Source organism: Salmo salar, chromosome 26, assembly GCF_965601325.2.
Source record: "Salmo salar chromosome 26, fSalSal1, whole genome shotgun sequence".
Taxonomy (NCBI): domain Eukaryota; kingdom Metazoa; phylum Chordata; class Actinopteri; order Salmoniformes; family Salmonidae; genus Salmo; species Salmo salar.
In genome coordinates, this window is record NC_138316.1 from 1,326,557 (window position 1) to 1,340,769 (window position 14,213).

A 14,213-nucleotide genomic window follows, 5' to 3' on the forward strand; every position below is an offset into this window, starting at 1 on the left:
GGAGCATTAGAGTGGACACCCATCTAATTAAGACTTTGGAATCATTGAGACAAAAAGATAACTACTAACAGTACTATTGAGGTTTCTAAAGTATATTTTCAACACTTTGCGGCGTACCTTTCCTTTTTGTAATGCATTCGCTGTAGAATAACTAAACCTAAAAACTGATATTTTACTTGGCAATTTTGGGATACACTCGTCTTCAGTATACTTTTTTTTCTTCTTTCTTTAAATGTATCGCCGTGTCTTTGAACAAGATGTAGTATAATCTATTTTGTCTAGTTTTTGCAATAAAATGGTATTGGCTTAGCAGTCTTGAGGCTTGAGTATAATGACAGTTTTGTTTTTGTGAACGATAATGTTTTAAGCATGCGTTTGCTTTTTGATTTGTGTTTTTACGTAGAACATTTTTAATTTTGAGAGATTGAAATGTAATGTTTGAATGTTGGAAAAAAGTTTTAATTTCGAACTAAATTCCTGCTATGGTATCTGTCATTTCTTATTTAATCATGTATTTCTTCTGTGTCATTGTTTTGTTTTCTGTTCAGGAAGGTGCGATATCTAATTTCGGTTTTGAGACAAATATGCTGATAAATTAGTTATTATTCCTACATTAGACATCCTAGTTTTAAGCCTAAGTGTAATAAATGCTTATCAAAATTATATTTTAGAGAGCTGGGATATTATGAGTTTGATTTCATCTTATGTATGTATCCTCATGTACATGGGTATTTAAGTATATTTGTTGAATAAGGATTGTTATTGTAATATTCACACGGATGCTCTCCCAATTTTATGTATTCACTGCTAATATGGTAAATGTTGTTTTGAAATTTGATGTTGCATCTCTCACCAAGTGCAAATATAAACCCAGCATGTCTTCTGTGCTCAAGACTGCTAAGCCGCTTTCATTCTACCTGTTCAAAATATTTGTTTTTGTATGGCAAATGTAAGTGTGATTTATTTATATTTTTGAAGCACCTAGCTTCCACAGTATCCCAACCAGTACACTTTGTTTCTCGCTAACATAATTGTTTTTGTGTAAGCAAGAACATATGCTATGATTCGTTACATGATTACTCCCTACAATTTTTTCTGATGACAAGACATACTTTAACCTATGATTTTTGTTGACATTTTTCTCATATGCACAGATAACCTTGTATTTAAAAGTCAAGTAATTTGTTTGTTTCTAGGGCAGTTGATACCATTTGGGCTATTGTAATGCACATTCCTGTTTTTAGATGTGTGCTGCCTTTTCAATGGCAAATTAGTTTAACTGCAGTTACCCAAAGAGCCATATCACTGGACTAACAAGTTCATCTTTCTGTAGCATACAGTGTGATTTAGATACCTTGTATATGCCATAAACATGAATAGAGGCAATATATATTCTCACTTGTTTATTTCTATGCTTTCTTAGTTGTTTGACTCAGTAATTTGCCACAATTGCTTTTGTGGTGAAAATATAGAATCTTTATTTTTGTACTGTTAAAAAGTTTATCTGTATAATGATTTGTCAATCTCCCTAACAGTGTTCTTTGTTGCTGTATACCATGCTTCAATTAAATCTCCTCTCTCAAGATTGAGTATGAATTTAATCTGATCATATTTGATTTTTTCCAGCTATGGAAGGACAAATGATGATTGCATGTGGACAGCAAATGTAATAACTAGTTTTCTGCCAGATAAAAATACCATAAGTGTAATGTCTTTTCTGGTCTGTCATTCTTAATTTAGTCCATTAGTGAAATACATGCCCCCATCCCCTCACTTATGCAGTAAAACACATTAGCAAACAAAGTTGTAGAAGTCTGTCGACTTGCGGCATAATCCTTTATGACTGTTGCCATCAAGCCCTAGCCCCAGATGGTCATATGTTTCGAAAAGAGGAAGGCTGTGTCCCAAATGGCATCTTATTCCTTACATAGTGCACAACATTCTTTTTCAAAGTAGTGCACTATATAGGAAATAGGGTGCCATTTGGGATGCTGTCGATGACGTCAACCCCTTAAAGTCTTCCAGTAATTACACATCAGATGACCTCTGCTTTAAATTGATGATCAGAATGGGAGTGCTAAATGGGCATTTTAAAAGTTGGAGACAGGAAGCCAAGCGGATCCACTACATGGGATGTCGGCATGGGAATTACTGCACTTGCACTGCACTAATAGACAGTGGTTCCCATGCCAAAAGCACATTTGTCATCAATAACAAATGAGTAATTATTCCATAATGACCTCAAGGTGTCCCCTAATTGAGTAGTGTGTGAAGGCAAGGATTGCCAGAAGTAATAAAAGCCGCTGTATTAGCAAAGGAAACATATTCTTAAGTGGAATTGTAAATAAAGATGAGCCTGCATTTATTTTTGTGTGCCCCTGAGGTAGCTGACCCTAGATTAAAGATTTAACTGTTGCTGGAGGAGAGCCATTTAGTCTTTAGTGTTTTGGTCATAGTGTTCAGAGTGGAACTCGACCTAAAGAAGATAAAATACACTTGAAGTCGGAAGTTTACATACACTTTAGCCAATTACATTTCAACTCAGTTTTTCACAATTCCTGACATTTAATTCAAGTAAAACATTTCTGTTTTAGGTCAGTTAGGATCACCACTTTTATTTTAAGAATGTGAAATGTCAGAAGAATAGTAGAGAGAATGATTTATTTAAGCTTTTATTTCTTTCATCACATTCCTAGTGGGTCAGAAGTTTACATACACTCAATTAGTATTTGGTAGCATTGCCTTCAAATTGTTTAAATTGGGTTAAACGTTTCGGGTAGCCTTCCACAAGCGTCCCACAATAAGTAGAGTGAATTTTGGCCCATTCCTCATGACAGAGCTGGTGTAACTGAGTCAGGTTTGTAGGCCTCCTTGCTCCCACACGCTTTTTCAGTTCTGCCCACACATTTTCTATAGGATTGAGGTCAGGGCTTTGTGATGGCCACTTCAATACCTTGACTTTGTTGTCCTTATGCAATTTTGCCACAGCTTTGGAAGTATGCTTGGGGTCATTGTCCATTTGGAAGACCCATTTGCGACCAAGCTTTAACTTCCTGACTGATGTCTTGAGATGTTGCTTCAATATATCCACATAATTTTCGTTCCCCATGATGCCATCTATTTTGTGAAGTCAACAGTCCCTCTTGCAGCAAAGCACCCCCACAACATGATGCTGCCACTCCCGTGCTTCACGGTTGGGATGGTGTTCTTTGGCTTGCAAGCCTCCCCCTTTTTCCTCCAAACATAACGATGGTCATTATGGCCAAACAGTTCTATTTTTGTTTCATCAGCCCAGAGGACATTTCTCCAAAAAGTACGATCTTTGTCCCCATGTGCAGTTGCAAAACGTAGTCTGGCTTTTTATGGCGGTGTCACGGTTGTCGTAGGTTAAAGTGGACCAAGACGCAGCGGGGAAATGTGCACTCATCTTCTTTTATTGAATGGACAAAGAAGGTGAACCAAAACAAACACGTACACAACAAAAACACAACGACTAATAACAGGCCGGTAAGGCAACAAAGCTATACCTAGCACAATCTCCCACAAAACACTAAAACAAACACATACCTATATATAGGACCCTCAATCAGAGGCAACTAGAAAACACCTGCCTCCAATTGAGAGTCCAATCCCCAATTAACTAAACAAAGAAATACAAAGAACTAGACTAAACATAGAAATACATTAACATAGACCAGTGCCCAAAACCCGGAAAAATAAATCAAACACACAACCACCTCGAACCACATAAAACAAATACCCTCTGCCACGTCCTGACCAAACTACAATAACAAAATAACCCCTATTACTGGTCAGGACGTGACAGGCGGTTTTTGAACAGTTGCTTCTTCCTTGCTGCGTGGCCTTTCAGGTTATGTCGATATGGGACTTGTTTTACTGTGGTTAGATACTTTTGTACCTGTTTCCTCCAGAATCTTCACAAAGTCCTTTGCTGTTGTTCTGGGATTGATTTGCACTTTTCACACCAAAGTACGTTAATCTCTAGGAGACAGAATGTGTCTCCTTCCTGAGCGGTATGACTGCTGCGTGGTCCCATGGTGTTTATACTTGCATACTATTGTTTGTACAGATGAACGTGGTACCTTCAGGCGTTTGTAAATTGCTCCCAAGGATGAACCATTTTTTCTGATATCTTGGCTGATTTCTTTTGATTTTCCCATGGTGTCAAGCAAAGAGTCACTGAGTTTGAAGGTAGGCCTTGAAATACATCCACAGGTACACATCCAGTGGCTACAGAACTTGAGTCCCTCAGTGCAGATGGAAGTTGCACTATTTGATGTAAGACAAATTGTGTTCTGTTATTATTGTCATAGAATCTGTTGATGCTGGAATCAAGAGCTTATGGTTCCAGTATGGAGGTGATATTTGTGCCATCATAGTCTCGCCCACCAGTCTCTGTCGAGACGTCTGGTTTCACACCGCCTCAGAACGGGACTTGGCAGGAGCGGCGAAAACAACCACCAGTTTTAATTGGCTGATCTCACAGTCCATCACCATCTAGTGCAACCCTTAGAACCCCTCCCTCGCTTTCATTGTGGACTTCAAGGCACGAGCAGCGCAACTGATTTTTACAAGGAAGTGAGTTTGCAAAATTGGATAGTACGCATCTTAAAAATTGTTCTAACATTTAAACTATATGCCCAAACTCAGAATCAATTGGGCTTCCCAAAAATTATGTGGTCAGTGTTATAGAACATTTATTTTGATTGATTGCCAATTTTCACCATCTGTAGCAGGCTCACTCCCTCTCCAGACAAAATTTTAACCGCACCCCTTTCAAGTCTCTCTTTGTAGCACATTGTTACCAGGCTCTAGGTGCCAGTTATTCACACCTGGGGACGAGGTCAGTACCATCAGAAATAGAATCTGATGAATTCCAGCACCTGACTCGACAGCAATGTTTTAGTTCACAGCCTCCTCATAACTGCCAGTCATCCTTTCCCAGTTGTCTCTACATTCCTTCAATGCAACCTGCTTTACAGGTGAGTGGGCCCAATATAAAACTGTGTCTGAGGAGTTTGATGGCAGCACTAGTTTGAACCTCTTGTGTAGCATTTCTGTACTGACCACAGTGCAATTGTTCCTCTTGGTTGAGATGTTCAAACTGTTTGTCTGCCGAGGCAGGCTGCAGACCAGACATTTAGACCAAAGGTGTTCAACTCTAGTCCTTAAGGATTGTGGTTTCTTCTACTGACTTTCTTCTCTCTCTTTAAAACCAGGGAACCTAGCTTAGTTTAGGTCACTTTCTGGCCCTTAATTAGGAGCCTGGAGTTGAATGCATAATCTAGCCTTATGAACTAGGTACCAATACTAATACTGCCAGGTTTTGACTTTAGCCTTCACCTCTCTTGTTTCTTAGAATGATGCATGCCAAGCAGAATTTAAAGGATTATAGGTTTTTTACTTGTATTCTATTTTTTGCCTTTTAAATTTGAATCTATTGGAGACCCCCCACGACACCTGTTTAGGTGTACTATTTTATTCATTACACTTTGGATATCCTCAGCTCTACGCTCCATGACTACATGGCCATGTTTGTCTTATCCTGGTCTGAGGCCAGTCTGAGATTGCAGAGAAGCTGGAATGTCACCATGACTTAAAACCCTGTTAATTTGCACCATACAGAATCTTTACATAATGAAGCCCCAGGTAGCCTTACTATTGAATGACTTTTAAAGGGTAAGCAGTGTAAACGTAACATATGGATTTGCATTAGTATACGCATCAAAAGTCCCAATGCAAAGTTATGCCTCACTTTTCTACTTTTCAAATTATTACATAAAACTGATCAGAATGCAGAAGTCATGTCGGAAAATGTTTTTCCGGCGTGTGATGTAATATGAAGGACCCGGCAAGCCAGCCTATTCCCTATAATGTAAACTCCAATATAAATAACTTCAAATGTATAACTTCAAATTAAACCAAATCTTTTGCACTCATGACTGACTACTGGTTTCAATTACATTTTCAGCCAACTTACAAGCAAATACTGAATTTATTGTTACAAATCAACTTTGCTAGCCAACAAAGTTCCTAGCCAACTAGCCTGTTACATGCTGACCCGATTGGACACGTCGCGTGCGCGAGCGTCGCAAAATAAATTTAGAAATCCACATTATTCAATTATTGCACCCACATTGCTCGCGCACGCCAACGCGCATCTGCGATGCCAAGGGCTAAAATAGAAGTCATTCCTATTTCTGACGCAGATCGCACTGCAAGTCCTGCCTCTTCCATCTCCTCATTGGTTTACAGAAGCAGGTACGCACGTGCCATCTCCTCATTGGTTATACCCATGTGGGTGATTGAAAGACAATGTTTTGCCTGTCGTCGTGGTAATACTATGAAAGTGTAGATGCCAATCACCATATAAGTTCAAAGATGAAAAAGCCTGGAAGGAGGAGAGACGACTAGAAACCATTCAGTTGGCCGTTTTATGTGTGGATTAATTGTCGGAGTAGAGGACCTTGTGCATTTCAGGTAAAATAACAACTCAATGTTTATATCCCAGGACAAATTAGCTAGCAACAACAAGCTTTCTAAATAGGACAAATTAGCTAGCAAGTGCAAGCTAACTAGCTAAATTGCCATACATGTTTAATGCTTTTCGACCTTTCTCCAAATTAATGTCATTGGCTCAGAGTTTGTTTTGATATTTTAACCTGCGTGTCGTGATCGTGTTTGGTGTAGGGGGACAAAATAAATGTATGCACGATAGCGCACGCGCGCGCGCAGCCGGTTTGGGTTCCGTGTTAGTGTTAGCCCTACTAACCTGCTAACGTTAGCCCTACCAGCCTGCTAACTTTACATTAGCACTGAATGAGTCACCCAGTTGCTATCAACACCTAGCTTATATGAAAGTTAACCAAAGCTTTGGAAGAACATAACACCAGCTAACCAGTTATCAAATGTTAAAGTGCATTTGTGACGTATTCAGACCCTTTGAGTTGTTCCACATTTTGGTTTATTTTTTAATACATTTGAAAAACGTTCTAAAAACCCGTTTTCACTTTGTTATTGTGTGTAGATTGATGAGGGAAATATTTTTTTTATACATTTTAGAATAAGGCTGTAAAGAAACAAACTGTGGAAAAGAGAATAGGCCTGAATACTTTCCGAATGCACTATCCATAAGTATTCAGACCTTTTACTCAGTACTTTGTTGAAGCACCTTTGGCAGCGATTACAGCCTCGAGTCGTCTTGGGTATGACGCTACAAGTTTGGCACACCTGTATTTGGGGAGTTTCTCCCATTCTTCTCTGCAGATCTGTCAGGTTGGATGGGGAGCGTCACTGCACAGCTATTTTCAGATCTCTCCAGGGATGTTCAATCGGGTTCAAGTCCGGGCTCTGGCTGGACCACTCAAGGACTTCAGAGACTTGCCCCAAAGCCACTCCTGCCTTGTCCTGTTGGAAGGTGAACCTTTGCGCCAGTCTGAGGTCCTGAGCGCTCCGGAGCAGGTTTTCATCAAGGATCTCTTTTGTACTTTGCTCCGTTCATCTTTGCCTCGATCCTGACTAGTCTCTCCTTTCCCTGCCACTGAAAAACAGCCCCACAGCATGATGCTGCCACCACCATGCTTCACCATAGAGATGGTGCCTGGTTTCCTCCAGACGTGACGTTTGGCTTTCAGGCCAAAGAGTTCAATTTTGGTTTCATCAGACCAGAGAATTTAGTTTCTCATGGTCTGAGTGTCCTTTAGGTGCCTTTTGACAAACTCCAAGCGGGCTGTCATGTGCCTTTTACTGAGGAGTGGCTTCCGTCTGGCCACTCTACCATAAAGGCCTGATTGGTGGAGTGCTGCAGAGATGGTTGTCCTTCTGGAAGGTTTTCCCATCTCCACAGAGGAAGTCTGGAGCTCTGTCAGAGTGACCATCGTGTTCTTGGTCACCTCCCTGACCAAGGCCTTTCTCCCCCGATTGCTCAGTTTGGCCGGGCAGCCAGGTCTAGGAAAAGTCTTGGTTGTTCCAAACTTGTTCCATTTAAGAATGATGGAGGCCACTGTTCTTGGGGACCTTCAGTGCTGCAGAAAGTTTTTGCTACCCTTCCCCAGATCTGTGCCTCGACACAGTCCTGTCTCGGAGCTCTACGAACAATTACTTCGACCTCATGGTTTGGTTTTTGCTCTGACATGCACTGTCAACTGTGGGACCTTTATATATACAGGTGTGTGCCTTTCCAAATCATGTCCATTCAATTGAATTTATCACAGGTGGACTCCTGTGGGGGAAGTGGTCTGAAGGGGAAGTGGTCTGAAGGGGAAGTGGTCTGAATACTTTCCGAATGCACTGTATGTGCAGTTATCTTAGCCAGCAAGCTAGCCGGCCAGCTAGCGTTAGCTCTTTAGCCAACTAGCTATTAGCCTACCGCCACAACTAAATCATAACCGCATATCAAAAGCAAATGGAGAGCAGAGACTTACAGATTGTTGGCTGGAGCCCATTTGATGGTAAAACTTCTAAGAGTGCAGGCTCAGTTAGCTACCAAAGCAAGTGGGGGGGAAGAGAAATCCAATAGCTATATAGCGAGAAAATTCAAAAATAGATAGATTCCAGCTTTTTTTTATCACCCCCTTCTTTTTACGTGTGCCCTGTCTGTTGAGCTGCTGGTGATATAGGTTTAAGTTCACTTTGAGGGAACATACACATTTGACTCTAATCTCTCAAGGACCTCAGTCACCCAAACCACAGCCTGTGAGATATAATCTGTTTTTCAGTCTCTCGGTCCCAGCTTTGATGCATCTGTACTGACCTATCTTTCTGGATGGTAGCAGAGTGAACAGGATGTGGCTCGGGTAGCTGAGGTCCTTGAGAGCACTTGCCATTTGACTCTAAAAGAGTCCGAATGTGACATTAGCTAGCTTACCCCTTTTAATACCCCTTTTAATACTGACACTTGTGGCTGCTTCCCGTGATGTATTGTCTCTGCCTTCTTGCCCTTTGTGCTGTTGTCTGTGCCCAATAATGTTTACCATGTTTTGTGCTGCTACCATGTTGTGCTTCTACCGTGTGATTGTCATATTGTGTTGCTACCATGCTATGTTGTCATGTGTTGCTGCCATGCTGTGTTGTTGTCTTCGGTCTCTCTTTGGGTAGTGTTGTGGTGTCTCCTGTCGTCATGTGTGTTTTGTCCTACATTTGTATTTTTAATCCCAGCTCGGTCCCCGCAGGAGGCCTTTTGGTAGGTCGTCATTGTAAATAATAATTTGTTCTTAACTGACTTGCCTAGTTAAATAAAGGTTAAATAAAAATAAAATAATAACACAACAATAGACTTAGTAAAATACTTAGTCACCTAGTTGTCACAATCTGATAGTACATAGTCATGGAACACTGGTCACTTTAAAACATCTTCTGGATAGGACCTTTCATCTAAAATGACATACCCAAATCTAACTGCCTGTAGTTCAGGACCTGAGGCAAGGATATGCATATTCTTGATACTATTTGAAAGGAAACACTTTGAAGTTTGTGGAGATGTGAAATTAATGTAGGAGAATATAACACAATAGATATGTTAAGATAAAACAAAATGTAAAAAATATATGAATTTTCAAATGTAAATGTTGTTGATCGATCAAAGGCTGTACATTGAGATAGGAAGCTGGGGATAATTTAGATGTTGTCCACAACAGGGCAACATTGTGTGTGCAAAAGTTTTCAAGAATGAGAGAGCTACATAATATTTAGTATGAAGTCTCCCAGGTGTCCCTCACGAGTTTGCCCAAATATACCCAAGTGGCCGAATTGGTCAATTGATACATTTTCAAGTATATAACTATAGAGAACATACAAAAATGATATGGTAATAAAACATTTAAATTTACACACTCCCAGGAATGTCGTACATGATCGATCATTACCTTCTTACATAAAATGTACTAACAGGAGATGCAACGAGAACGCTGATCCAATGCCTCCCAACACAGAAGTGAACTATTTAAGATAAGGGCCAAGTTAGCAGCCAACACTGATCTAATGTCATAAGTGCGCACACCACATACAAAGTGAAAAAACAACTATTTACACACTATTTACAATAAGAGTATTTATAACACCCACATTCCTCTACACAAGATTGTGCTGCTGATGACAAGTCCCAAAGCAGTCTCTTTCTGCTGTAAAGCAGAGGGTAACAGCACAAGTAGTGCAGGTGATGGGAGATTTATTGTGGCACAGAGTACAACGACGCCTCCATGCTGTGCTCTTTTAGCCCTGAGACACATTCAGGTCTGCAGTTTTGGCAGGTGAACACCACTGGTGGCAGGAGTAGAGGGAAGGTGCTGCAGTGGACTTTGTGCCGTAGTCAGCAATATCCTGAATGACCAGCTCTCTGAAGGCTACAGTTGTTGCTCCTTTAAAAGTTGCGTCATACTGCAACACACCTTGCAGGCTGCTGCAGCATTCTATGGCACGTTAATTGTCAGCCATTTTTTATGTTAATGCAGGTTTTATGTTAATGCAAGTTTGGTAGTTTGACCACCAGAGGGCAACTTTGAGAAGCATTTGATAGTCTCCCATATTGGCATTACTAGAGAATTTAAAACCTTTTTTGTAATAAGATAGTACATGAGATTGATTTTAAGAAATTTGTCTTAATTAATTTGATTTAATATTATAGTGTTTCTATTCTGAGAAAAATGAAACCCTCAGGGTTTCCGTTAGGATGGAATGGAAAATATTGTGCTGTACAACGTGACGGTCGGGAGTAGGCTACAGCATAAGATGATTGGAGGATTCTAAATTAATATCTAAGGGGCATAACATTTCCACACCCTAATTGTAGTGTAACCAATACTCATTTCGCCTATGGTAGGCCTACAGTATATCTAAAAATATGTTTTTCAATGACGTGACTCTCTGCCAATAATTACATTTAAAGGATTGGAAGATTCTAAATAAATATCTAAGGACCATTTTCCGTTAGGATCTGTGAGAATATCTAAAGGACTTTTATATCATTCTAAATTAATAATAATAATAATCGCTTTGTTTAAAAAGTAACGAGGAAAAAGGCAATTCTTGAACATGGGGTGAGATATTGTCACTAATTTGTAAATAAAGCCAGTTTGTTATTTAGGTTTCTCCAGAAATAAATTACTCTAACTTCATTATTTAGCAGACATCACTTGCTTATATTCAGTCAACACATATATCTTAAGAATATCATGGAACATTTTCATTTCTCCATGCTTGTCTCAGAGCAGTGCTAAACAGTGCTGAAATAGACACCCACAGCGGGAAGCCTATGTATAGTGATATTTTGGAGATTATTTGTATTTATTTTAAATGACAGTGAGCGATTGTAATCTGAATAAAGGCCAAAATAATATTTATAAAGGCCAAAATATAGCCCTGCTAATAGCCGTAATGACGCTGTACAACGTGACCGTGTGTTTGAAAGAGTATTTTCCAGTAAGCAACTATTTGTTTGCCTTCATTAGACAACTTTGTTCCAATATTTCTGTAATTCACTGATATATTCCCATAGTAATTCGTTATGGATCCATAACTAAATAAACATCAGCATTTGGAAACAGTATTTTTATCATTATTTTATTAACGAAAGCATAAAGACGTTGATGAAGAAATACTGTACTGCTGTTTTGAGGCAGAAATGTAACACTTCAGAGTACTTAATCATCGAATACATTGCAGGTAGGGGGATGTTCACACCTACAGTAGCCGGGCTATAAAGAGTCTATTGTCCTGCTAATCGGGCTACAAGTGTTTGAAAAACTATTTTCAAAATGCCACCAGCTGTCCATCACTACTGTAATTAAAAACAGCATGTTGTTTACATCTTGTTTACATTCTTTATTGTAACCACAATGTCACAAATAATTTAGATCTGCTTGTCCAATTACTTTTAGAGATTGGGATTAACTTCTATGGGCTACTGCGGGACACAGCCAGTGAAATATCAGGGAGGCAAATTCAAAAACAACAAAATGTCATAATTCAACTTTCTCAAACAAACGACTATTTTACACCATTTTAAAGATACACGTCTCCTTGATGTAACCACATTGTCCGATTTCAAAAAGGCTTTACAGCAAAAGCAAAACATTAGATTATGTTAGGAGAGTACATAGACAAAAATAATCACACAGCCATTTTCCAAGCAATGACATGTCAGTAAAACCCAAAACACAGGGAAATGAAGCACTAACCTTTGACGATTTTCATCAGATGACACTCCTAGGACATTATGTTACACAATACATGTATGTTTTGTTCGATAAAGTTCATATTTATATCCAAAAACATCATTTTACATTGGCGCGTGACCTTCAGAAAATATTTTGCCTCCAATACATCCGGTGATTCAGCACAACAATTTACAAAAATACTCATCATAAACGTTGATAAAATATTAAACTGTTATTCAAAGAATTATAGATGAACATCTCCTTTATGCAACCGCTGTGACAGATTTCAAAAAGCTTCACGGGGAAAGCACACTTTGCAATAATCTGAGTACTGCGCTCAGAAAAATACACCAGGCAATGCAGATACCCGCCATTTTGGAGTCATCTAAAATAATAAATAGCATTAGAAATATTCACTTACCTTTGATGATCTTCATCAGAAGGCACTTCCAGGAATCCCAGGTCCACAATAAATGTTGTTTTGTTCAATAAAGTCCATAATTTATGTCCAAACAACTCCTTGTTGTTTGCGTGTTCAGTAAGCTACTCCAAATGTAGGAAGCGCGCCGAAAATTTCATGACAAAAAGTTATATTTATGTTCGTTGAAACATGTCAAACGTTGTAAAACATCAATCTTTAGGGCCTTTTTTACGTAAAACTTCAGTAATATTCCAACCGAACGATTCCAATGTCTTGAAAAACTATATGGAACACAGCTAACACCTCACGTGGATGCGCGTAATTGTGGCCTGTCATTCTCTCGGTCATCAGACTCCAGGAGGTCTTGTTCGCTCTCTGTTGACTGCAAAAGCCTGAAACACGTTCTAAAGACTGTTGACATCTAGTGGAAGCCTTAGGAAGTGCAAATTGAACCCCAAGTGACTGTATACTGAATAGGCCCAGTCTTGAAAAACTACAATCCACTTCCTGGTTGGGTTTTTCTCAGGTTTTGGCCTGCCATATGAGTTCTGTTATACTCACAGACACCATTCAAACAGTTTTAGAAACTTCAGAGTGTTTTCTATCCAAATGTACTAATAATATGCATATTCTAGTTTCTAAGCCAGAGTAGTAACCTGTTTAAATTGGGTACGTTTTTCATCCGGCCGTGAAAATACTGCCCCCTAGCCCAGACAGGTTAATTTGATTAATGTTATGGTGTTTCTATTCCAAGGAAAATGAAAAACCCTCTGGATTTCCATTAGGATGGAATGGATAATATGGCGCTGTTCAATGTGACGGTCAGGAGTACAGTACTAGGCTATTTAGCTAAATAATCCAGCGTTCTGTGGGACATCGGGGTTCAATTCCTCGACGGGGAGGAAGGAGTAGGCTGTCCTTGTAAATAAGAATTTGTTCTTAACTGATAGCCTAGTTAAATAAAGGTTACACCAAAAGCCTACAATGTCTACGCCCTAATTTTCTAATTCTAGTCTAACCAATACCCAAACGGAGATTCAGTGAAAATTGAAATTTAATTGATTTTTCAGACGTGTCCCCATGTGTCATGACTGTCCTGATCAGGTCAGGTTACAGGATACCACAACCCTACAGATTATCTCTCACCCCAACAGAGGAGGAGAGATCTAGGGGTATGAAGATGTGGGGGTTTTATGACCCCTCACACCCATTGTAAATCTTAGGCAACGAACCAGCCTCAGAACATTAAACATGCAATAAATGGACTTTGGAACAATGGTTTCGTCAGCCACAATGGTGGTAATGACGATAGATGGAATATGAAAATTAATGTCATTTTTGTTATGTTATTAAAAGTCAAAGGACGACGTTATAACAAAAACATTGTAACTTTAAGTTTTCCTAATAAGTGCTTGATGTTTATACATTGTATGTTGTATGGAAAATGTCCAAATCAAAGAGAATGTTTTTGTAAAGATGAAATGTGAAGTTAGTTGTCTAAATTGTATCTGAGTAAAATCTAGACCTTGCCTCATAACTTGGTACGCCCAGAGAATTGCCCTAAAGGTGGTTACGCCCACTTCTGACCCGATGGTATAAGAGTGAGTTAACCTGTCAAG

General features: G+C 39.3%; 1 protein-coding gene across 3 annotated transcripts in view; it reads left to right on the plus strand.

Annotated features, from left to right (window-relative positions):
- Positions 1-1,583, plus strand: part of LOC106587004 (far upstream element-binding protein 3) — a 105,905-nt gene extending 104,322 nt beyond the window's left edge. For all 3 annotated transcript variants that reach the window (XM_014174789.3, XM_014174793.3, XM_014174794.3), the window contains exon 18: positions 2-1,583. In XM_014174789.3, coding sequence (XP_014030264.1) covers positions 2-10 — 9 coding nt within the window. In that variant the 3' untranslated portion in view covers positions 11-1,583. The remainder of the gene's footprint in view (position 1) is intronic.
- Positions 1,584-14,213: the final 12,630 nt, after the last annotated feature.